Source organism: Lynx canadensis, chromosome E3 (assembly GCF_007474595.2).
Source record: "Lynx canadensis isolate LIC74 chromosome E3, mLynCan4.pri.v2, whole genome shotgun sequence".
Classification (NCBI taxonomy): domain Eukaryota; kingdom Metazoa; phylum Chordata; class Mammalia; order Carnivora; family Felidae; genus Lynx; species Lynx canadensis.
The window spans coordinates 9,247,880-9,269,704 of record NC_044318.1 but is presented as its reverse complement, the minus strand read 5'-3'; the positions used below and the strand labels follow the sequence as shown (position 1 = coordinate 9,269,704).

General features: G+C 52.7%; 1 protein-coding gene across 5 annotated transcripts in view; it reads right to left on the bottom strand.

Annotated features, from left to right (window-relative positions):
* CIITA (class II major histocompatibility complex transactivator) overlaps positions 1–21,108 on the bottom strand; it is a 38,111-nt gene extending 17,003 nt beyond the window's left edge. The window contains exons 1-7 of one of the 5 annotated variants that reach the window (XM_030300274.1): positions 20,853–21,108; positions 6,022–6,165; positions 5,688–5,783; positions 3,402–3,464; positions 3,146–3,220; positions 798–842; positions 77–229 (exon numbers count right to left, since the gene is read on the bottom strand). In XM_030300274.1, the coding sequence (XP_030156134.1) occupies positions 77–229; positions 798–842; positions 3,146–3,220; positions 3,402–3,464; positions 5,688–5,783; positions 6,022–6,165; positions 20,853–20,904 (628 nt within the window). In that variant the 5' untranslated portion in view covers positions 20,905–21,108. Of the gene's footprint in view, positions 1–76; positions 230–797; positions 843–3,145; positions 3,221–3,401; positions 3,465–5,687; positions 5,784–6,021; positions 6,166–18,998; positions 19,207–20,852 lie in introns of those variants that run through there. The other 4 variants (XM_030300276.1, XM_030300272.2, XM_030300275.2 and 1 more) reach the window with 4 other exon arrangements.
* Between the last annotated feature and the right edge of the window lie 717 nt (positions 21,109–21,825).

Below are 21,825 nucleotides of genomic sequence, written 5' to 3'. Positions count from 1 at the left end.
GCCCCTGCCTTGGCCACTCTTCAGACACCCCCAGGGGTGGGGGGAAGCCTACCCCCCCCTCAAGTTCCTAACCTACCAGGCATCAGGATGGTCTCCTCCAGCCACCTCTGGCTGGATGCTGGCTCCTTGTTGAACACAGCCGGGGGTGACAGGCAGGTCAGAGCTGAGGAGTCACTCACGGACCCCACCAGGAAAGTGCCAGTCACCATGGGCACAGCGAGGGGCTCAGCTGTGAGGAAGGAAGTCCTATCAGAATTAGAACTTTCTGAGGGCGGGACTAGGCTTCCTCCATTCGACTATGAGCTGTTGCCTCACTCCGTCCCCGCTCAGGGGCTGGGCTCCCCACCTTTGCAATAACAACTGGGTGGGAGAAGGCGCGGGCCTGGGGGAGAGGCTCACTGAGGCACGGGGGCTCTCAGGAGGCCAGAGGGTGCTGGGTGACCAGCTGACTCTAGGTGACCCTGTACTCTAAAAGGACCAGTGTGGCCTGAAGGGGCAGCGGAGCAAGGCAGGGGGCAGGGTCTCAGCTCTGGCTCAGAATTAAGAAGAGGGGGTGTCGGGGGAGAGGCTTTGTAGGAGAAGCTGAGTCTCCGAGCAGCCCTGAAACTGCAGAGCAGCGGCTATGGAATCATGATCTTGGTCTGAATCCCAACCCCGCCTCTCACTGCCTTGTGATCTCGGACAAGTGACTTCACCTCTCTGAGCCTTGGCTTTCAACTGCCAGTTTCTACAGGCACCTAAAGAGGCCCTGGCTCTCCTGCCTCAAAGTCTCCCTGGGCACCCCCCACGCGGCTCACCCAGCTTCCTGTGCTTCGAGTCCATGGGCAGCTCCTCTGGGAAGGCTGCAGAGAGAACATCATGGTTAACTGCCCCAAGGAAGGTGTGGCCCAAGCCATGAGCGGCTCATGAACCCCAGCAGCCCGTACGGCCTTGCCCAAACCCCACCTTTCTTTGAGAGAGAGAGTAAGAGAGAGAGAGAATCTCAAGCAGGCTCCATGCTCAGCACGGAGCCCAACATGGGGCTCGATCCCATGACCCTAGGATCATGACCTGAGCCGAGATCAAGAGTCAGACGTCGAGCCGACTGAGCCACTCAGGCGCCCCTGCCCAAACCGCAGCTTGCAGCACCCAGGGAAATGAGGCACTGGTCGAACGCCAGTGTCCCTTCCTAGCTGTATGTCCCTTTGGGTCCCTTCCTAGCTTTATGTCTTTGCAACGTGGCCTCTGTGAGCCTTTGATCGCTCATCTGTGCAACGGGGGCGGGGATCCCTACCTTGCAGGAGCACACTGGAAACCCACAAGGTAAACATCCAGCCCCAGCACACCAAGGGAGGAAAACCCTATGCGTCCCTCAGCAAGGGGCTGATGAAACAAATCATTGTTCACCCACCCAGGGACATTCCACACGGCCCTAAAAAAAGAACGAGAAGAATGTCCCCAGAATAAAATGAATGGATGAGTGGGTGGATAAAGACGGACAGATGGAGAGAGACGTGTTAAGGCAAATAGAGCCAAACATCAACTGTGGGATGTTCGTGGTGCATACGTGGTTGTTGGCAACACGATTCTTTCACCCTTACTGTATGTTGAAAAAGATCACGATAAAATGCCGGGGAAAATATTTATCAAATTAAAAAAAAAAAAAAAAAGCCAGCAAGCAAGAGGAACTTTCCAGAGGCACAACCATGTGTTCTCCATCAGGGATACAGAACTGACCTCCCAGACACGTTAAATGAACGTGCAGAACGGCATTTAGTACAACTGTGATGATGTGTGTGGGAAACAAAAATTTTTTAAAGAGTTGGCTGATAGACAAATAGAATATTTCCTTCTTTTATGTTTATTATTTGTTTTGAGGGAGGCGCAGAGAGAGTGAGCAGGTGGAGAGGCAGAGAGAGAGGGAGTCCCGAGCACGGCCAGCACAGAGACCAACGCGGGGCTCAAACCCAAGAACCGCGAGATCATGACCTGAGCCAAAACCAAGAGTTGGGTGCTCCACCAACCGAACCTCCCAGGTGCCCCCAAGACAAACAGAATATTTCTAACAGGGTAAAAAGGAAAGTGGGAACCTGGGTTGTTTTCAGGCGGGGAAACTGAGGAGCTGGGGGACAGGGGTGGGAGGGAGATTGGTTTTCACTGAATATTCTTTGCACCTTCTGAGTTTCTACAGCATTTCTCTAGCCTGCCCCTGCTCTACCTGTTCAAAAATGAAGAAAGAGGTATGAGTCCGACAGAAGGTCCAGAGCACTGGAAGTACTCAATCAACTGTTACGCCCATTTTACAGATATTTGCGGTCAGTGGACATTTAGTGACGGGCTACTGCAGGCACTGTGTTAGATTCCTGGGATGCAGTAACGAGTAAGGAAGACAAGGCCCCTGTCCTCAGAGCAGGGGACTAGTCTAAAAGGCAATACATACAATAAGTCCAGATTGTGGCAAGCGCTGAGGGGCGAGGAGGGACGCAAAGTAAGAATGAGTGAGGCGATCTCTGTGGAAGGGGAGTCAAAGCAGGCCTCCAGGAGGAGGTGACCGGTTAGCCAAGACCTAAAGAATGCAAAGGAGCCCGCTTGGGAAGACCTGGGGAAAGGGCATTCCCGGCTGAACAGCCAATTCGGGGGGCCCTGAGGCTGGGAAGCGTATGTGCGTTACAGGAACGGAAGGAAGCCAGCGTGGCTGGGTGTACTAGCTCGTGGGAATTTTCGAGAGGTGGGAAGGGCCAGACTGTATAGGCCTCGTGTATGTATTTTGTGGCCACTGGGGGGTTAGCAGGACAGCAAAACGATCTGGTTTGCATGGAAAAGCCCGTGTTGACTGCCAGGTGAGGACACGTTAAGGAGGCCTGGAGACTGAGCAGGAGGCTCAGAGAGGCGCAGGCACTTTGCTGAAGGCCACACAGACCATAAACAGCAGACGGAGATTCAATCCCAGTTCTTGCTGACTCCAGAACCTGTGTTTGAAGACACCTCCCTCAACCACAGGGTCACCAGGGAGGGGCATGAGGGGAGCGGTCGGCGGCACATCCAAACCCAGCAGAGCAGACAGGACTTAACACGGGAAGCAGCCGGGAGCCACAGCGGGCTCTGGAGCCAAGGCACGGCCAGGAGTCAGGCAGGCTGAGGGCACATCAGCGAGGGGCCTACTTACATCTTTTCTGACTTTTCTTTTCCTCCAGCGTCTCCACGCTCTCGCCGATCATTTCTTCCAATCCTATATGCTCGACTTCGGAGAAAAACCCAAGACACCAACATACGGTCAGTGGGCGTCCAAGGTGAGCCTTCACTGTCCCTATATCGGGGCGGGATCTGACCACCCTTCAGAGGGTGACCGTCCGGTGTTACGACGCTCCCCAAGGAACAAGGAGGAAAGAGACGCAGGCTGAACCAAGAATCCCCCAACTTACTGAAAATGCCTTTGCTCAGACCCTCCAGTTGTGAGTCCTGGAACACGTACTGGTCCAGTTCCGCTGCCAAGATCGGGAAAAGGGCAGTCGGTCAATGAGTTCTCTGAATGCCTCGTGTGCCAGACCTTGGGGCAGGCACCAAGGAACGGTGGCCCCCCGGGCTTGGCACACACACTGTTTGCAGAATGAACGATCACACGAACGAAGGGACACGGAACCTTCATGGGCTCTGAATCCCCCTGAAGGGATGATACCCACCCGTGAAAAGTCACCTATTGCCATAAAGTAGTACAGTGCAGTCTAGTACGGTTGTCACAGGGTTTTGAGTTTAAATTCAGCTCCACCCCCATTGGCCCCGTTAGCTGTGCAAACTTGGGCCAATCGCCTAACCCCTCGGGGACTCCATTTCCTCATCTGCGTGATGAGAACGCCTGATGCCTACAATCCAGGGACGGGTGGTCTGGATTAGAGGCTCTACCTCCGAGTTAAGGCATCAAGCGCAGGCAGCCAGCATACCGTAGGTGCTCTTTGCAAAATCCTTTTCTAAACACTTTACACCAAGCAGCTCATCCAATCCTCAGACATCCCACGAGGCAGGTGTGATTAGGTGATTAGTATACGCACTATGGACCTAGGGAAGCCTTCTTCTAGACCTATGCCAAGATGCTTAGATGACTGCATGCTCAGGCCAGGGCATGGCCTTCTAGAAGCACAGAGAAAGCCCACAGACTCGAGGGACGGACTTGGATGAAGCTTCTGCTTCCCTGGCTCTGGCCGCTTCAACTTCCTGGGAAGATGCTCTCGAGCAGAAAAGCCCCTAAACCCTAAGGAATGCTCAAATCCTTCATCAGTGCCTCCAGTTGTGAAGAAATATGAATGCCCTCAGCACCAAACACTTCTGCTTCCTCAAGTAGGTTCCCAGGACGGAAAGGAAGCGGGCAGACTTCTCAGTTCTGTAATTTTTGAGACACACACAGTTACCAGTCCTCTCCATTTGCTGCTTTGTGTGCTACTGGGTTAACTGTGCACTGGGGGAAGACTGGCCACATTCATGCTGAGCACAGACCTGCTCAGCGTTGTGGTTCTTGGGTTGCCAGGAAAAGGGCCGCTAAGAACAGTTGTGCAGGTTGTTCACTGTACCCGGGTGCCCAGCAAGAGGACAAATGGAGGCCGCATCCTCCGAAGAAGGGACACCTTTTTCTAATTCAACAAAGCCTCTGTATGAGATAGTGGTGATCTTGCTGAGGAGGGAGACTTTACCCTACTCCCCTCCAAACACACACACACACACACACACACACACACACACACACACAAACAAAACAGAAACAAAAAACAAAAACAAAAACAACGGCAACACCTCTCTCCAAAGAGTTCTGCCCTTATCGGAAAGCAGAGCTCTTTTTAAAGCTGCAAATCAGCCTCTCAGCTTAAGCCTTAGAGAACCTCCCCACCCTAGACACTTTCCTTTTTGTGGCTAAAAATAAAGACTTTGAAATGAGAAAGACCTAGGTTTAAATCTCACATCTGCCCATCACTATCTCTACTGCAGCCTTGGGTACACGGCTTCGCCTCTTTAAATTTCAGTTTCCTCATTTGTAAGGTGGAGATACTAATAATGTCTACTTCCTTTGTTGTAAGGATTCAATGCAGTAACACACACACAGTGTCAGCACGTAACAAGGACCCCCCAGATGGTAGATATGACAAATACTAGAGTAGTTTGGCTTAGGAGCTGGGGAGAAAGGGGGCGGAGCATGGTAAGGACTGTGTAGAAGGAAGGAAAGAAGGGCAAGAAATATAAAAGGGTATAGAGGGGCACCCGGGTGGCTCAGTCGGTTAAGCGCCTGACTCTTGGTTTCGGCTCAGGTCATGATCTCACAGTTCGTGGGTTCGAGCCCCACACTAGGCTCTGCGCTGGCAGTACAGAGCCTGCTTGGGATTCTCTCTCTCTCCCTCTGCCCTTTCTCTGCTCCCTCCCTCTCTCTCTCAAAATAAATAAATAAACATTTAAAAAAAAATGTATAGATACAGAGGCAGAGGATGTAAAGGTGAGATCCGGTTTGCCTGATAGTTAATAGCGAAGGGATCGATTTCCCTTACTGTTCTCCATCTCCCTTCTTCCCTGGAGTCTCTGTTTTCTAGCCCTTGCTCTGCATCCCCCTGGCCCTGATTTATGAGGGAGGGGCCTGTTGCGGCTCTTGGTGAATGGATGAGGTTAACAAAGGAGAAAAAGGAACTCTTCCCCTCGACTGGCCTTTTTCTGGGTTCAGAACGCTTCCTCACCGATATTGGCATAAGCCTCCCTGGTCTCTTCATCACCTTCCATGTCACACAACAGTCTGCTGAACTGCTCGCAGTTGATGGTGTCCATGTCGGGTTCTGGAGGGAAAAGTCCCTTGGATGAAGCAGGAAAGTCCCTTGGATGAAGCAGGAGAGAGGGCTGGTGGGGATGGAAGGAGAGGCGGGGAGGGGCCGGGAGCGAGCCCGGGGGGTTGGAGCTGTCCGTGGTGCTGACCAGAGCTCAGCAGCCAGAACGTCCCCTGCCGGCTAACTGTGTCCATTGCAGGCTGAGGGGGTGAGGAAGGACTTGGGAGGGGCCAAAGGGAGGAAAGCCCACCTGAGCAGAGCTCAATCTCTTCTCTAGCCGGGTCCATCTGGTCATAGAGGTGGTAGAGCTGCAGGGGGTCAGCACTGCTGTTGAGAAGCTCCAGGTAGCCGCCTTCTAGAGGCCCCAACTCCATGGCGGCACACTGCCCACTGCCTGAAAGGAAGACACGTTCAGTCATCGCATGGAGTGTTGGAAAGGTGTAGACAGTTAACCTACCACAGTTCCTAGCTGGGTCACTCGGTGAGGGCCAGGGCTTGGGAGAGCCAACGAAAGTGAGCAAAGGTGCTCACTCGTCACCTCTTACGTGCTCAGGGCAGTGGAAAGAGGAAGCTATATTTCCTTCCTCTGAGGAACTTATGGTCACTCTGGGAAGATGCCCATGATGCAGGAAATGTGCCTGGGGAAATTTAGATTCAAGGCATCTTACACCTGGGAGCCAGGAGTCTTGGGTTCCACAGATGGCGCTACCATGAGTGACAACAGTTGAGATTTGTAGACCGCCTACCATATGCCAGACACATGAACTAGCACATTCAATTCTCACATCAACAACCATATGAGGTAGACGCTATTACTATCCTCATTTTCCAGATGAATAAACAGGCTCAGAGAGGTGAAGTGACTTACAGAAGATGACCCAAGTCCAAGGGGCGCTGGAATTTTGTTCTGGACAGTCTGATGCAAGGATATGCAATTAAGTGTTATGCTCTACTGCCCTGGGTGACCTTGAGCAAGTCTCTGCTCCTTTCTGTGCCTCAGTTTCCTAATCTGTAAATTGAAAATTCCTAATCTGTTGAGGCAGATTCTAAGAATCTTCGTTTGGTGAAGGGCGTATCAGATACCTTAGATATTACTTCAATTCAACCTTCCAAATACCCTGGACATGTCCACATAAAAACTCGTATATGAAAGTTCATAAATGCATAACTCATAAGAGCCAAAATATGGAAACAATTCAAATATCTACCAATGAATGAATTAAAAAATGTGATAAATCCATACAAAGGAATACCATTCAGCCATAAAAAAAGAATAAAGTACTGATACGTGCTACAACATGAAAGAAACTTGAAAACATTATACTAAGTGAAAGAAGTCAGACACAAAGAGCCATATATTGTATACTCCCATTTATCTGAAATGTACAGAATAGCCAAATATTTACAGATAAGTAGATTAGTGGTTGGCTAGGGTTAGGGGAGAGTTGTGGAGAAAACTGGGGAGCAACTGACCATGAGGGTGGGGTTTCTTTTGGGGGGGTGCCAAAAATGTTCTTTAGCTGACTGTGGGGATGGTTGCACAACTGTGTGAATATACTAAAAAGATCACCGAATTGTGCATTTTATTTTTTTAGATTTTTTTTTTTTTTGAGAGAGAAAGCACCTGTGAGTGTGGGAGGGGCAGAGGGAGAGGGAGAGAGAGAGAATCCCAAGCAGGCTCCACTTCCAGTGCAGAACCCTGAAACCTGTGCCAAAATCAACAGTTTGACGCTTAACTCACTGAGCCACCCAGGCGCCCGCGAATTGTGCATTTTAAATGGGTGAATTGTCCGGTATGTGAATTACCTCCCAATAAAGCCATAAAAACAAACGAAACACTGACCCTGGAAGATAAGCATTATTATCTCCGTTGTTCAGATGACCAAGTAGCCTCCCAGATATGCGCAGTTCTTGCTGGCTAGCATCACTCTGAAGCCTTGTCTGTGTGGCTCCAGGTTTCTGCCCCATTCCTAGTGGTCTATGAGTCCATGTAGGGTTCATTTCCTAGAGCTGCCTAAGTGGTACCATAAAACTGAGGAGCTTAAAACAACACAGCCTTAGTCTCTCACAGTTCTGGGGGCCGGAAGTCCAAAATCAAGGTGTTGGCTGAGTCGTGGTCCCTCCAGAGGCTCTAGGGGAGAGTCACTCCTTGCCTCTTGAAGTTTCTGGAAACTGTTAGCATTCCTTTACTTGTGACCTTGTGGCCGAATCACTAAAATCTCTACCTCAATGGTCCCATCGTCTTCTCTTCGTGTCTCAAATCTTCTGCCTAACTCTTAAAAGGATACCTGTCATTGGATTTAGGGCCCAGCTAAATCCACCATAATCCAGGATGATCTTATTTCCAGAGCCTTAACTGAATTCTACCAGCAAAGACTCTTTTGCCAAACAAGGTCACATTTGCTGGTTCTATATATATTTTGGGGGCCACCATTCAACCTCCTATCCATGAAAAGCAGATGCTTGCTTGAAAGAATCAGACACAGTTTCTTGGAAGAGGTGGGAGGAGAGATGGCCTTGAAGGCCAAAGGACCTGACAGAGCCTTCTGAGTGCCCCTGCCTGGGTCACAAGAAAGTGGGGTTGAAGTGGGAAGGACGGCAGAGGGTAGGACCATGAGAAAACACACACACACACACCTCACCAACACAACACCTTCCAGCTGCTTCTTTTCATTTGACTCATTAACAACGTTCACCACTTATAGAGGGTCTCCATATAGACCACAGATATTACAGAGAATGAACTTTCCAGTCCAACATGTGGCCCTGGCTGGGGCTGCCTGTTGATAGTGGGTTGGGTGGGAGCCCAATCATAACCCAACAGGAACCCAAACATAACAGACTTGCCTCCAAGGCCCAGCCAGCCTTGACTGGAGGAAGCAGAACTGAAAGATGGGGCCACCTCCCTTTTCTTGTCGTGAGACCAAGCCTGGGGGTTGGGGGAGAAGAATTCCACCACTCCCAGCACATTGGCCTGAGAACCACACAGAAAAATCTACTGTTCTCTCTGGGGAGATAAGAAAAGAACTCCCTTCCTTAAATCTTGCCTGCGGCCTTCTTCCCCTTCTCAATCCGGGCTACTTATCGACAGCTTATATCGTAGCAATCCGCCTCTTTTTCCAGGCAGCGGGGTCACCTGGTGACAACAGCTCTGGACTGAGCCCAGTAATTTCACGACTGAGTTGGGTGACTTTGGTCAAGTTACCAAAACTGTTTTTTCACAGGGTAACAAACAGGTCTGCCAGGGGCCTTCAAGTTCAACCTCCTTCACTCTGCAGAGGAAATGAGACCCTGAGAAGGCACATAACTCGTGCAAGGTCCTACAGCCTGTCTCCGGCCGAGCCTGCACCTGTCCCTCCCCAGAACAAGACTCTCAGTCCAGTGCTCTTTCCTGCCAATTGAAACGTTCCCATTCAATGCACAGCCCTGATCATATCTAGGCCTAGGAATAGGGACCAGGTCCTATCACAGATGGGTGATGGCAGGGAGTGCAGAAGGGAGGAGCCGGGAGAAGTTTAACCCAGCCTCACTTATTGACGGACTCAGCACCAAACTTTGGACAGCGACACCAAATGCCTTCAAACACCAGAGAAATACACCTGACGGAAGAGATAAAAAGCCAACTTGTGTGAGCTCTGGAGTCAAACGGCCTGCGTCTGAAACCACTCCTACCTACCAACTTGCCACAACCTGGGCAAGTTCACTGTATAAACCTCTCGGAGCCTCAGTTTCCTCATCTGTAAAATGGGAACAATAATTGGTCACCCATGAGGATCAGGTGAGCTAATTCTCGTAAAGCCCTCAGGAAGGCGACTGGCCCTTAGTAGGCCCTTAGTGAATTGTGGCTTAGAAGGGTATTGGCGCATGCGTGGTGCGCACAACGTGGGTGATCGCCATCGTTACCGTCGTCCTTATTATTATCAATTTGCTTCTAACCTCTGTGAGGTGGACAAAGGGACTCTTTCTCTTTCATTCCTGCCTAAGTCACCACATGGGGAAGCCAAGCTTTCTGTCCTTTGACTCAAGGAGACCCCACGGACCCCACAGGAACTAGAAAGCCCCACAGCCAGCAGTGGGACCTGGGAGGTCTGCTCATGTCCCCCATCACTACCTCTGAGAAGGTGCCTGGGAGAAAAGTCATCCAAACTCTGTGTCATTGGCTAAGCCCAAACAGGAAGACATCTACTCTCAGACACTCTCGACACATGCCTTAGCACCTCCCTTCCTGCTACCCCAGCATGAACCCTACACCGGATGCACTTTCTCTTGAGTAGACAGGGGTTTGCAGTTCACAGTGGGCTTCTGCCTCCACCCCTACCCCTACATGTGAGCTCCAAAGAGCTCTAGGGAGAAGGCAGGATGGAGTATTAGTGCCCATTTGATAGAGGAGGATACTCAAAACTTCGGTGACATGGCTTGTCCTTGGTCACCTGGGTGGAGGGTTTGAGTTTGAATCAAGGCTGGGAGGCATTAAGTGGGTGACTTAACCTCTCTGAGTATCAATTTTCCCACTACTCGATCGGGATAATGACACTTCCCTTGTGGGACCAGTGAAAGGCCAAGAGGGGTCTCGGAGGCCTACAGGAGGCCCACGGGCAAAGGAATCCCATCGTGTTGGGACACTGCAGAGCTGGGACTCAGTCCCAAGAGTCTAGTCGCCCAAATCCATAGAGCCTCCCGTTCATGCCAAGATCTACGCACATCTTGACTTGGGACCTCCCAGTATTCCCACAACTATGTTCCCTATGCCTCTAGATGTTTAGGAAGTGCTTCAGAGGCCCCTAATTGGACTCTTTCCCCCAAAGTGCCACTCTAGAGGGGACTGGGGACAGAGATGGCTCAAATCACCCCACTGCAGAGGAGAGAGTCCCCTTCAGTCCCCGAGAGTCCCCAGGGCAGATCATACAGGCCAGGAGTCCTGCGAGGGCAGGAGCCCTGTCTACAGGCCCTAGCCCTGTCTAGCTCACCGATCCCCAGGCTCCAGCATGTTCCTGCACGCAGCGGGCTCTCTCCCTCCATAAAAGTGCTACGTCACTAGAATTCACAGGGGCCTGCTGAATGCCAGGCAGCAAATGCCATGATGTGCAGACCTCATCCCATTCAGTCTAGCACACACGTTTGCGATCCGTATTCCCATTTCTCGGGTAAAGAAACAGGCTAGTGATCTGGGATCTGAACCAACTGCTTGGCTCCCAAGTCACAGCCCCTTCGAGTCACTCTTGGTCCCCAGCCGCCCCGGGGAGGTGCCCTCGCCTGGTGAAAGAAGGCGTGGGTGGCATGATGGTTTCTCCTTTCGAGGAGCTGTCTGGGGCACAGCAGAGAAGTGGTCTGTGTCTTTTTGGTAAACGAGCCGTATTTTTAGAAGGTCCTCTTTGAGCTCCCCCTACCCCCACCCACCCCCCTGACCCGGGCCACCACCTTCCACATCCAACCTGAGAAAAAGTTCCTAACCTTTTTGCCACCAAAAGCCCCTTTGGGGGCTCACTTCTGTCCCCACTTTGTACAACACCACAGGTTTTGAAAGACCGCACGCCCCAAAATGGTGTCTAAAATAAATGCATTTCTCTCTCCCCCCGGCCGAGGGAAATCAAGTATTGCCAAACTGTTCTAACTCCTACTTAAGTAACTTCACATCCACTGTATACGGCTCTCCCATCTGCCAGCGTCACGGTCCTTCGCTGCTGGGAGACTGTTTTGTGTTTGGGGCTGTACTGGATACTCTCTATGTATTATCCTGTTTTAATTGTCTGGGAAAGCGGTATTATTATAGTCATTTGACAGGCAATGACAATGAGGCTAGACTCAGTTTATCAGATGCTTTCTTCGCAGAAAAGGGGGGGTGTGTGTCCTTGGGGGTCTGAGGTGGCATCGAGAGGGAGAAAGGGGCACCTCTGCTAACCCCAAACTCTTCAGCGCTGCTCTGCCCTGTGATAAAAGAGCATAAGAAAAAATACGTCCCTGTACGTTGACTGTACTTCTCCTCCAGAGGAAGGAATGGAAAATCTTCTAACTGTGTCTAACGATGTGGCATTCCATTCCGGCTTCGCCTTTGACCTCCAGCCCCCTCCGAGCCCTAGTGGGTGTGGACACCACTCAGCCGAGGCATTTGGGGATTCTAGACTGCTCGTGGCTCGTCAGCCTTTCCCCTCTGCATTCCCCCCCAAAGCCCCCCTGCCCCCGACCACCTTGCTGCCCGCCTTCAGGACAAACTGCTTCCGGAGGTCAGAGGGTGGCAGGAAGCCAGGAGCCTGGGGTTACTTATCTGCCACAACCAGCCCCTAGTCTGTATCTCTGTGGGGCTAACAGATCAAACAAGTTCCTCTTCTCTTGCACCTTGCAGACCTCCAGAGAAACTCTAAAAGACAGGCTGCACTTTTCCCCCCTCCAAATCTGTAAAACATTGATTTACTAAGCATCTCCTACCAAAAAAAAAAAAAAAAAATCTGGGGGCTCTAAATAGGTTTTTTTTTAATTTTTTAAATGTTTATTTATTTTTGAGACAGAGACAGAGCGCGAGCAGGGGAGGGGCAGAGAGAGAGGGAGACACAGAATCTGAAACAGGCTCCAGGCTCTGAGCTGTCAGCCCAGAGTCCGATGCGGGGCTAGAACCCACGGACCGTGAGATCATGCCCTGAGCCGAAGTCAGACGCTCAACCGACTGAGCCACCCAGGCGCCCCCCCCAAACAGGTTTAAAACACAGTCCCTGCCAAGAAGCTTGCAATCGAGACTCCGATTCTATCTTAAGAGGGAGAGAAAACATGATAATGATGATACGGTGGTTAAGAGCGCATGCTCTGGGTTCAAATCTCAGTCCCCCCACTAACTGCGTGACCTCACGTAAGTAAGTCACTGAGCCTCTCCTGGTTGCGAAATCTACTGCCCTTGGTTGGCACGGCGTCTATGTCACTAGGCTGCTGTGTCTTGTCTCAAGTGACCTATCCAGAAAGTGCTCCAAAATAGAAACAGCAAGGCATCACTTGACAGTGTGCGACTGGCCAAAATTAGAAAGCCAGGAAACGCCAAAGGCTGCGGGTAGGAGCGGGCTGGTGCAGCCACCCTGGTGAACAACCCAGCACCACTTAGAAGACCTAAGGATGTGGCGATCCTACAACCTTCCAGTTCAAGGTTGGGCACAGACGTCCCAAGGAAATGCTCCCATGGCCCCACGGAGACACCCACCGGACGACGCACTGTACTGTTTGTGGTGACAGAGTGTGGAGGCCATCCGGGTGTCCGCTGCTGAGGGAGGGACAGTAAAAAGTAGCACGGCACTCCCTGGGGGATGATGCCCTGATTAGAAGCAACAGACCACGGGGCGCCGGGGTGGTTCAGTCCGGTGAGCAACCGACTTCGGCTCGGGTTATGATCTCGAGGTCTGTGAGTTTGAGCCCCACGTTGGGCTCTGTGCTGACGGCTCGGAGCCCAGAGCCTGCTTCAGATTCTGTGTCTCCCTCTCTCTCTGCCCCTCCCCTGCTCACGCTCTGTCTCTGTCTCTCTTTCTCTCTCTCTCTCAAAAACAAATAGACATTTTTTTAAATTTAAAAATAAAGAAGCAACAGGCCGCATGCACAAGGAGCAATGCAGGTGGAACTTAATAACGTAGTAGAGAGCAAAACAGTCAGAAAGAGAATGAGCTCTGAGAGCCCAAATCCAGAAGTGCAGAGTAACACCCGGGAGAAAAAGCAGCCTAGCCAACCCCTACAAGCACAAGGATACACCTCGAATGCCTTTGAAGGCAAATCTCAGAACAGGGGAGGTGCTTAAAGGGGACGGAGGGCCCACAACCTTCCCTCCCCAAGGGGGGCGCCACAAAGAATACAGTTCAAAGCGACTCTGGATGGAAGTTTAGACCTTGGCCTCTGGAGAGTCGGACTTGACCATTTCAACCGCGAGGGCAGATACTATGGCGAGCTGCTCAGATCAGCCTCTTGAGGTCGAGGTGCCCACCTATCAGCTGCCGGAGGGCAAGGGGCTCACAGCTCTGGGAATAGCTCCAAGTCACATCCGCTTTCCAAGCGGAGCCCACATCCAGTGACAGGTCCCATCGGGGTGCAAAGGTCTGGTCCGTGCCTCAATCTGCAGGAACGCCAAAGGCTATCCCGGCTTCAGCGTGCTGGACATTCTGTCGAGATTTACAGCAGCCCCAACCTCCCTCTGCCCCATCCTGCCTCTGCCCTCTCCCTTCGGTGCCCACACCTCACATGTCCGCAGTAAACCCCCCACATGTGCAAATCTCCATTTCGGAGTCCGCTTCCTTAGGAACCTCACCTGAACCCAGCTCGTTCTGTTCTTCGGCAAGTGGGGGCTGGAAATCACACAGAACCCCACAAAGGACCCCCCAGAGACTGCCTCTGAGAGCTCGGGTAAAAGGCACGTATCTTCTCTGCCTCTCTCCCCAAGGACATTCACCTCATCGTGACTTGGAAAATTTGGGGGATTCAAGTGATACCTCGGCTGGTGCACATGCCTGTAAATGGCACGGTTACTGGGGGCGAAGGGCCCAGGGGACCCGGGAGGAGAAGGCAGGAGACCTGGCTGCAGCTGGGCGACAAGGGGTGATCAGTGCTTGTCCAGAGCTCAAGTCCCCTTCCGGCTTGGCCGGCCTCTCCTGCCTCCAGGTGGCCTTCCCTCTGTACACCCCAACATTCCTAGCTGCTGCCGTTAATGACCTGGAAAGGAGTCCGACAGGTTTTTCCAAGGAAGACAACCCGAGCCAGGTCCTGGGAAGAGGAGGGGGGCAAGAATCAGCAAAGCCAAGCCCTCAGCTCCAGGCCTGACCCTCAGCTTGACCTAACACGGCACCTAAGCCAGTGCCACACTGAGATGAATCACAGGCCAGCCCTGCCTGCCAGGCTCTGACCCCCGAGATATGCGATTGGCAGGCCTGGCTGCGAATCAAAACTGCCTGGAAAGGACGCTGAACGCACAGCAACCCCGGGCCTGACTCCCAGAGGCTCTGTTGTTTGTTTTGTTTTGTTTTGTTTCCCAGGGGTTCTGTGTTTTTCAACGAACACCCGCTCCGGCCCTCTGACGCGCACACTTGCCGTGCAGGAATTAAGATAGGTTTTATTTTCAAGGCAGCCTGAATTTCCACTTGCCAAGAAAACCCTGGACCCTCAGCTTCTGTGACTTTTTTTGAACACTGGGAAACCTGCGATTCTCCCCCGGCAGGTGAACCTTCCAGAATCTCCATTTCTGCCACCTTTCCACTTCTCCCCAGCCGAGAACCCTGGAATCGGTATGAACCCTTCCTCAGTTCTTCCAGTTTTCCTTCCGAGAAAGGAAAACTTTTCTTTCCCCCGGCAGCTGTCTCCTTGACGTAGCAGCCCCCAACCCCACAGCCCGGATTGTTACAACAGCTACCAAGCCTTTGCACTAACCCAGTCTCCCAAACCTCAGGTGTTCATCAGCCAGCTTTACAATTTGTTTGGTCACCTCTACAAAGCACCTGTTCTATAATTTACCTTTGTATTTTCCTTGAAATAGCCTTTTTAAAAAAAAAAAAACAAAAACGAACGCATTTATTTTAAAAGAAAACTTTCCCTGGGGTGCCCGGGTGGCTCCGTCGGTGAAGCATCCCAGCTCTTGATTTCGGCTCAGGTCACTGATCTCACGGTTGGTGAGACAGAGCCCCAGGTCAGGTTCTGCGCTGACAACGTCCCGCTTGGGATTCCCTCTCTCCCTCCCTCTCTCTCTGCCCCTCGTCCGCTCGCCCGTGTGCGGCGGAATGCACACACGCTCGCTCTCTCTCTCTCTCTCAAAATAAATAACGTTTAAAAAAAAATGAAAGAAAACTTTCCAGAATTGAAGTCAGGAAATCAAACACGTACCGGCACGTGAATGTTCGTCGCGCACTATTCATGATAGACAAAATGTAGGAACAACTCAAATGTCCGTCGACAGACGAGTGGATAAAACCAATGTGGTCCATCCAGACACGGGCTATTATGTGGCCATAAAAAGGAATAAAACACTGACGCCTGCTATAACATGGATGAACGTGAAAGATAGGCTAAATGAAAGAAGCCAGTCACCCGAGGACAAATTTTGTAGAATTCCACTCATGGGAGGCACCTGGAGTCATCGAATTCGTAGAGACAGAACATACAAGGGCGGTTGCCGGAGGAACGGGGAGTCAGTTTGGGGTGATGAGAAGGTTCTGGAGATGGATGGTGGTGATGGTTGTGGAACAGTATGAATACATGTAACGCAGCTGAACTGTAAACTTAAAAGGGGTTACATTGGTAAATTTTATGTTACCATTAAAAAAAAAAAGGAAACTTTATCACTACCTCCCATGGTGGGGGGCACAGGGGGGAACTATCCTTGCCACCTAAAACAAAACAATGTTGTCAAAATAAAGGCAACTGCTCTACTGTTCTGTTGTTCTGTTAACAAGAAACATCAGCAAGCATGAGTGTTGCCAAAGACAGCTACACACAAAAATGAAGAAGGCTTGAAAAAGAATCAGGAAAGCAACCATCTCCGCTCCACGAGAACCAGCGTCAGGTAATACCTCTTTAAGAACCGTCTTTGGACCACCCATCACCTATGCCTCCAAGTCTGGAAACCTCCCTTCAGCCCACAACTTCCCCTCAGATCATTCTGTGCAATTCCTCCAGAAGCTATAATGGTTACTCCCGGCACAGGCATAGTCTTTGGTGGTTTTTCCAAAGTACTTCTGTGCATGTCAGTCAATCACCAAGACCGTGCTCTTTGTTTTTGTTGTTGTTGTTATTGGTGGTGTTTGTTTTTTAATGTTTATTTTTGAGAGAGAGGAAGAGAGAGAGAGCGCGCGCACAAAAGGGAAGGGGAAGGGAGAGAGAGGGAGACACAGAATCTGAAACAGGCTCCAGGCTCTGAGCTGTCAGCCCAGAAACCGAGGCAGGGCTCGAACTCGGGAATGGTGAGATCATGACCTGAGCCGAAATCGGACGCTTAACCGACTGAGCCACCCAGGCGCCCCCAACAGTGCTCTTTGTTCTATCTATCTTACGGATGAACCTCCAAGAGGAAAGTCATTTGTTCAAGGTGACTGATGGCAAATCTGAGAGTCAATTCCAGGGGCTTCCCCTTCCTCTTCAGGTCACTTCCCTGACTGCCCGGGATTGACCCCAGGCCTTGGTGTTGAGTTCTTTTGTTAATTTCCTGACTACTCTTCACAAAGTACCAGGTGCTGAGGTCTCAAGAGGTAAAACCGGGTCCCTGCCATCAGACAGACTTTGTTGTATCACCAAGACTCTCTCTGAGTACCCAGGACCTGCCCTGCATTTGTAGAGGCTCCCACTGTAGTCCAGTGCCTGGGCTCTCCACAGTCTTGGGTTCAAATCTTGACTCTACTATGTGGCCTTTGACAAAACCTCCGGGGGAAGTCCCCGTGGTTTTGTAACATGATGACAGTACAGGGTGTGGATCACTCCATGTCTCTCAATGCCTGTATGACCTCTGGACCTCTGACATAGGAGTCACCCAGATAAACGGTTTAGGACAGGCCCAGCCAGTGGAGCCTTGGAGGGGTGGGACTTACACACTAAACAGCCTCTCAGGTGATTTCCTTGTGCAGGAAGCCGGGGACCCCTTGGCCCAGTTCTCTCTGAGGATCTTTCCATTGTACATCCTGGGATCTTGGAGACAGGTCCTTGCCTAAGGCAGCTTGGGGTTTGCTGGGCTCTCCCCCTCTCTCCCCACCGTTCCACCAAGCCTTAGAGCAAGAACCACCCATTTCCTTAAACTTCTGATCGGCCGGGAGTATTTCTTTTCTTGGCTGGTGTGGAGGGGGGACTTCACAGAGGGAAGGCGTCCTGCCAAAGTTAGGGACTCCAGGCGGCAAATGCGAGTGGGGTGCTGTGGGGGTGCCGTGGGGCTTTGTGGACCTCTGGGTTCCGACCCCCACCCTGTGTCACCTTGGATGGGGGGAGCGTGGGACTCAGAGCACAGCTGTGGGCTTTGAGGGTCCCGGACGGAGCTAGACGTGACAGCTCCAATTCTGGCATTCTGGGGACCCTGGGGACACCCCCCTTTCTGGGGCTCCTTGGTTCCTCCGGTTGGGAGGCGTGGCTCAAGTCCCCAAGGTGAGAATGAGATCCCAACCTTGTTAAAGCAGTCCCGGAACGCTGCACCCCTCGCGCGAGATGATCAGAGCGAGGCCAGGAATTGTATCACATTTCCGGACCTAAGAGACTCCATTTTAAAGCCCCGTCTGTGTTCCTTTCTGGCTAAGGAACTCCTGACCGGGGCCACGAGTGGCAAGGGTTTCACAAGCAGTTGCTCGTGGAAATGTTAATAAAGACAACTGGCGTCCGGATCCTGTGGGGGCAGTAAAGTTAACACCTACAAAGCACAGTTTCATCCGATGGTACCAACAAAATCATAGGATTCTAATCAGAAACGGCTCAGCTGCTCAACACCAAATCAGCAGAGTTTCTCTCTCTCTCTCTCTCTCTCTCTCTCTCTCTCTCTCTCTCTCTCTCTTCTGTTCTTTGCCTCAAGCACATCATAACCCCTCCTTCTTTCCCACAAAACCCCCGGGGCTTTCCCCACATGAGCAAGAACACTTCTCTGTGCTCCCCGAATTGCAATTCTGAGACCTTCAAATAAAGGCCTTTGTTCTTTCTCAGTTTGTCTCCTTTTCTCGGATGACAGAGGTGAGGATTTCTCCAGCGGGCTCGGCTAAAGGTCGGGCTCCCCACAACCCTTCCCTGCGCAGGGCACTCCACAGGAGGGCCTGGAACCTGGACTCCTGAGTCAGTTCGCTGAGCCGATCCAGCTGGAAAAGTGAGGCTCAGGGAAGGGCAGCCCGGCCCCTGGGTCCCCCGTAGAGGGAAAGCCTTAGCGTCCCCCTCCGCGCGGCGCGCATCCCCACGCGCCTCTACGGATTCTAGGACGCACAGACAGTGCATGTGGCGCGGGTTTGGTGCCCGTGCCGGGCTCAGCTCTGCGCCCCTCCTGCACCCCACCGCGCCCCCCGCTCCCCCCACGCCCCCCCGCGCTCCCTGTGCGCCCCCCCGCGCTCTGGGTACCGGCACCAAACTCAGCTCCCGTCTGCACTCCCGTCCCTGCCTTCCCGGCCAGAGATGCTGGAAACAGGACTTTCCGGGCCCACACTCTGCACGTTCCCTTCTCCCTCCTCCCAGCCTTGCTGTGCGGCCTCAGGAAAGTAGCTGCCAGCCTCTGAGCCTCGATTGCCCGGCCGACTTTAGGGGTGCAAGGGGACCCTGGTCACCTACCGCTGCTCCCCGGACTCCCACTGGCTGCCAGCGGCCTCGCCCTCCTGCCAGCTCTGGAGCTGCGGCCAGACTGGGGCAGATCAGATCGGTTACCCAGCCACCCCACCTCACCCCCTGCAGCCGCCCTTTTCTCTTTCACTTTCTCTCTGCAACTCGGGATTTGGGCCAAGCTGGGGAGTAAGCAGGCACCCACGCCTCCCCCTGCTGCACCCACCACGTGCTTTCACTGAAGCGCCTGGGTTGTATCCCTCCACGGCACTCCCTGAGCGTCTATCGCCTCCTGGAAATGGGCAGTCCCCTGCCTGAGGGAAGTGGGCGCCCACTTGCATGAAATCTGCAAGCCCGTCCCTCTTCCCCTCGCTTCCCCTCGCTTTTGCACGGCCTTCTCTCCAGCTCAGCCCAGCTGTGAAGGTGGCAAGCAACCCTCGCAGGACACAGGGACTCAGACACTTGATCCCTGAGCCATTCACACCTGGGAAGCCAAATGCCCTTGAGAGGAAAGAGGAAACTCCTCCTCCGGGAACTTAAAGGGCTGGAAACTGAACCTCAGCACCCCTGCCTCCCCTCACGGACCGGCCTTCCTCGCCACACCCCTCATGGACCGGCCTTCCCCATTCCTCCTCCAGAGGTCTTGGACACCAGCTCCACCCACCATGAGACCTTGGGGAGGTCACCTCCTTTCCCAGGATTGGATTTCCTGTCTGGAATTGAGGGGGGTGAGTCAAGGTGACTTCTGACCTCTCCTTCCCTAGCAAAACACCCAACAAGCTCTATTCAACAGAGCTGGAAAACTTATCAGAGCGTGGGTTCAGAGAAAGCCACACATTTCAGCGGTGTCTGAGGGAGGCAGTCCCGCCCCTCTCAAACACGCAGCAGCGACACCAATACTGTTGGGCTCCTACGATGACATTTAGTTCCTACAGTGTACCAGGCAGTGTGCTAGATAGACCCTGCTACCCTCCACTGTTATACCCCCCGGCCGTCATAGAGTTTTCCCCTTCTCCTATTTAAAAATTTTTTTTAATTTTTATTTATTTTTGAGAGAGAGAGAGCACGAGTGGGGAAGGAGCAGCGAGACAGGGAGACACGGAATTCGAAGCAGGCTCCAGGCTCGGAGCAGTCAGCACAGAGCCCGACGCGGGGCTCGAACTCACGAACCGCGAGATCATGACCCGAGCCGCAGTCACCACTTAACCAGAGCCATCAGGCGCCCCTCCCCTTCTATTTTAACAGCCCAGGGAAACAGTCCCGGAGAAGGTTGGTGACATGTTCTGAGTCACATCGCACCCAGCCAGCGATGCAGCTGGGATTCACACACGCCGTGCTGACTTCAGAGCTGGTGCCAGATATCTGTGCTTTGGGGTCTCCCTCCCGCTCTTTCTCATCCTCCACTTCTTCCCCCAAACACAGTCTGGAAACTGGGGCGAGGGTAACATCTGTCCAGGCGCCTGGCTATTGCCAGCCCCCTGGCTTCGGTTTCCTGGCTTCCCCGAGGGATGGGGTGCTGTCTGGCAGGGATCCTGTCCTTCAAGGGCACCCCTCAGCGTTTACCAGGTAGAGCGAGGACCTTGTGGTTGGCTGAGCCAGGCCTTCGATGCTGAGAGCTAACAACACGCCTCCCGAATACTGGCCCTTGAGAACCACTTCAGCCTGATAAAGCACTCTCACGTGCCAGGCACCTGGGCCGATCTGAATGTCCCTCAAGTGGGAGGAAATAGCCAACTGCCTCGCTTTTTCCAACAGCCCCGACGGGACCAGGGCCCCTCTTTCCGCCCCCATCCCCCAGTTCCGAGATGGCCTCACCCTAAATTGAGAAGCATTCTCCGCCCCAACTTCCTCCACCAGCCTTTTTACCTTGGGGCTCTGGCAGGTAGGACCCCGCAGGGTGTGGAGCGAGGCAACGCATGGTCTGGGCAACGCAGTGAGGCAGGCTCTCTCCCGGAGTCTGGCAGCCCCGCCGGGTGCCCTCAGCCTGCCCAGGGATGCCTCTGAATGCCCAGGTCAGGGGCAGACGGCTTCATCTCGAGTTTATCCCCCCCCACACACACCAGTCCCAGACCGCCAAACCTAAGCCAGCATGCAAAGGAAGCCAGCAAGGGACCCACAGAAAACTCTCCCCCTATGAAACGGCATCCAGCTGTCAGATTTCTCAGGCTGAAAACTCTCTAATTTGCCCACACTCCCTTAAGCCCTCCCCTAGCCTCTGATGTTAATTTCAGTTCCTTGTTGTGGACCAAATGGGGTAATGGGGTGACTGGAGGAGGTTGAGAGTTGTCTCTTGCAGGCGTGGGGGGGTGGGAACCTTTGACACAATGACGGTCTGAAATTATGGTGACCATGGTGGAGCACTGGTGACAGTTCTACCATCCTCTGCAAGATGAGGCGGGGATCTGAGCCCCACAAATGCCTCGAGACAAGCTGAGCGGGGCGGGGGGGGGGGGTTAGGGTTAGGGTCCGGCAGACTTCCCAGATTCCACTTTCCTCTACCACCCCGCCCCCACACCAAATCGCCCTGAATTTCCTGGGAGATGGTGAGTGGTCCACTCATTATTTTTATTCCAAGACATTGGACTGGAACATGAATTACACATAAAAGGATGCTACCCCAAATGTGCTCTGTTTACAAGCCAGACGGTTTGGGGTGACACATAGATGCGGTTATAAATAGCACTGACTCCCCCCCCACACACACCTCCTGTCTGCACACACCCCCTCCCACTGAGAAAGTTAGTGTCCTTGCAAGCTTCTCCCCATGCTCCTGGTGGCATCCAGGAGAAGGTCTCCATCTGGGGCTATTAGGTCCTTAACACCTCTTCAAATGCATGAA